Source organism: Galeopterus variegatus, unplaced genomic scaffold, assembly GCF_000696425.1.
Source record: "Galeopterus variegatus unplaced genomic scaffold, G_variegatus-3.0.2 Scaffold2084, whole genome shotgun sequence".
Classification (NCBI taxonomy): domain Eukaryota; kingdom Metazoa; phylum Chordata; class Mammalia; order Dermoptera; family Cynocephalidae; genus Galeopterus; species Galeopterus variegatus.
The window spans coordinates 228,741-230,547 of NW_007728195.1; the positions used below are offsets into that span (position 1 = coordinate 228,741).

The window sequence follows — 1,807 nt, forward strand, 5'->3', positions numbered from 1 at the left end:
GGCTCTGGACGATTGGACCCGCCCACGAGACCCCCCCGCCCCCTTCCGGATCCGTTCCGGGAGCTTCTTCCGCCCGACGTTCCCTTTGCCTTCTAGGAGGAAATGACGGAGAGAGCCGGGCTCTGGTTGGTGAGCGCTGGCTGAGAGCGGAAGCTGGGGCTTTGCAGCCCGGAGCTTTTGGCCCTGGTCACTTCAGCCTCCGAAGAGTTTGACTTGTCTTAACCCGCTGCGTCCCCGTTGCTGGTTGTCCGGAGATGTCGCTCGGCCGCCTTCTACAAGGCGCTTAACCCTCCCCGGCCGCCGCCCGGATGGGACCGCCGGAGTGCTGTGAGTGGCGGGACGGAGGCCAGAGGGAGGACGGAGAGTAGAGGGCCGGGGATGCGGCCGGAGGGGCACGGGACTTGGCCGGGGCAGGGAGGGGTTAGCTCTGTCCGTTCTCTGGAAGAATGAGCCTGGCGCTACTTCCCCGGCTGTTAGTTGGGCTCTCTTCCGGGGCGCTGTCAGGGACGCAGTGTCAACGAGAAGAGAGGGTAGGCAGACCCGGGCACAAGGGACAGGGGTGCAGTAGCCTAGAAAGCGCGTGCCCTGGGGTGCAGGTGAAATAGGGCGGCCAGGAGCCCTGCCGGTTGCAGACAGAGTCAAGTTCACGTAGCCGCCTTTGTGAACTGGGCGTTCCACGAACCGAGAGCAGCTTGGGTCAGCGTGGGTAGACGTTGAGCCCAGGATGCTGAGTTGTCTGGGACCCCTCAATCCCTGGAGTGACATTGGCCTGGCTTTGTGTTTCCGTTCTTCGGCCGCTTGAGGGGGAAGTGACCAGAGCTGGCTCCTCCTTGTTTGCTGACTGAGGCTTAGGTGCTCTGTCACCAGGTGGGAATTAGCTTTTCTCTCTTGAGATTCTGCCTGCTTTTATTCTTGGGCTGTATAGAGATGTTTAGAAATAAATTCTGATGTCTATAGATATGCAAACGTAAAGCTAACATAGCTATACAAAAGAAGTAAGCTCCTGCTATCGCTTATAAGACATTTGCAACTAGACTAGAAATTAGACTTTTCGTCTGCATTGTTTTCTTCAGACGTTTGTTGACTTTTTAAAGAGATACTCAGCTAATCTTCCACAGGCAAGAAAAGTGCGATACTAGAGAATGCACGTGACGAGACGGTGGATAGCTGTAATGGCCTACGTCTTTGGAAACAAGATTACTGTGGCTTTGTTGAATGAGAAGGGAAGAAATTGTGGCAACAGACTTATTTCAAGAGGTTTGGTCGGGAAGGGAGCATTTGGGTCGTATGGTTAGTATCTCCTATAGGTGCTGTGCGTTAATTATAGGGAGAAAACTGTGTGCTTTAGTAGAAAACTTCATAGTTTAGATTCTGTCTAAATGATACCTCTTGCATTATATGATTCTAAGGAAGCTATTTTACAACTATGTAAACTGTGGGTAACTGGCATCGATGCTAAGTAATTTTTGTCTATAGATATGCAAATTCCCTCCTGTGTCTGAGAGGTTCAGTAGTTTTGCCTCCTTTTGCATACTCATATCAATATTTCTGATCTATTAATGAGTCTAATTCTGGGATTCCCTTTATCTACTATCTGCCTGGTTCCCTTTTGAGTTAAATAAAATCTTGAATACATGTTCATATTTAAATTTGAATGAGTCATGATTTTACCGTTTTCTAAAAAAAATAAAAATAAAAAAAAAATCTCTTAACATTATTTAATATTATGGGAAGGGACAACCACAAATGGAAAAAGTAATTTTAATAAGAGTTGGTATCAGAACAACTGTGAGTGAGTGCTAAGATA

The 1,807-nt window shown here is 48.7% G+C and overlaps 1 protein-coding gene across 1 annotated transcript in view; it reads left to right on the forward strand.

Annotated features, from left to right (window-relative positions):
- Window positions 1-1,142: 1,142 nt before the first annotated feature.
- Window positions 1,143-1,807, forward strand: part of GDAP2 (ganglioside induced differentiation associated protein 2) — a 68,394-nt gene continuing 67,729 nt past the window's right edge. The window contains exon 1 of the mRNA XM_008580418.1: window positions 1,143-1,290. Within this exon, the coding sequence (XP_008578640.1) occupies window positions 1,143-1,290 (148 nt within the window). The remainder of the gene's footprint in view (window positions 1,291-1,807) is intronic.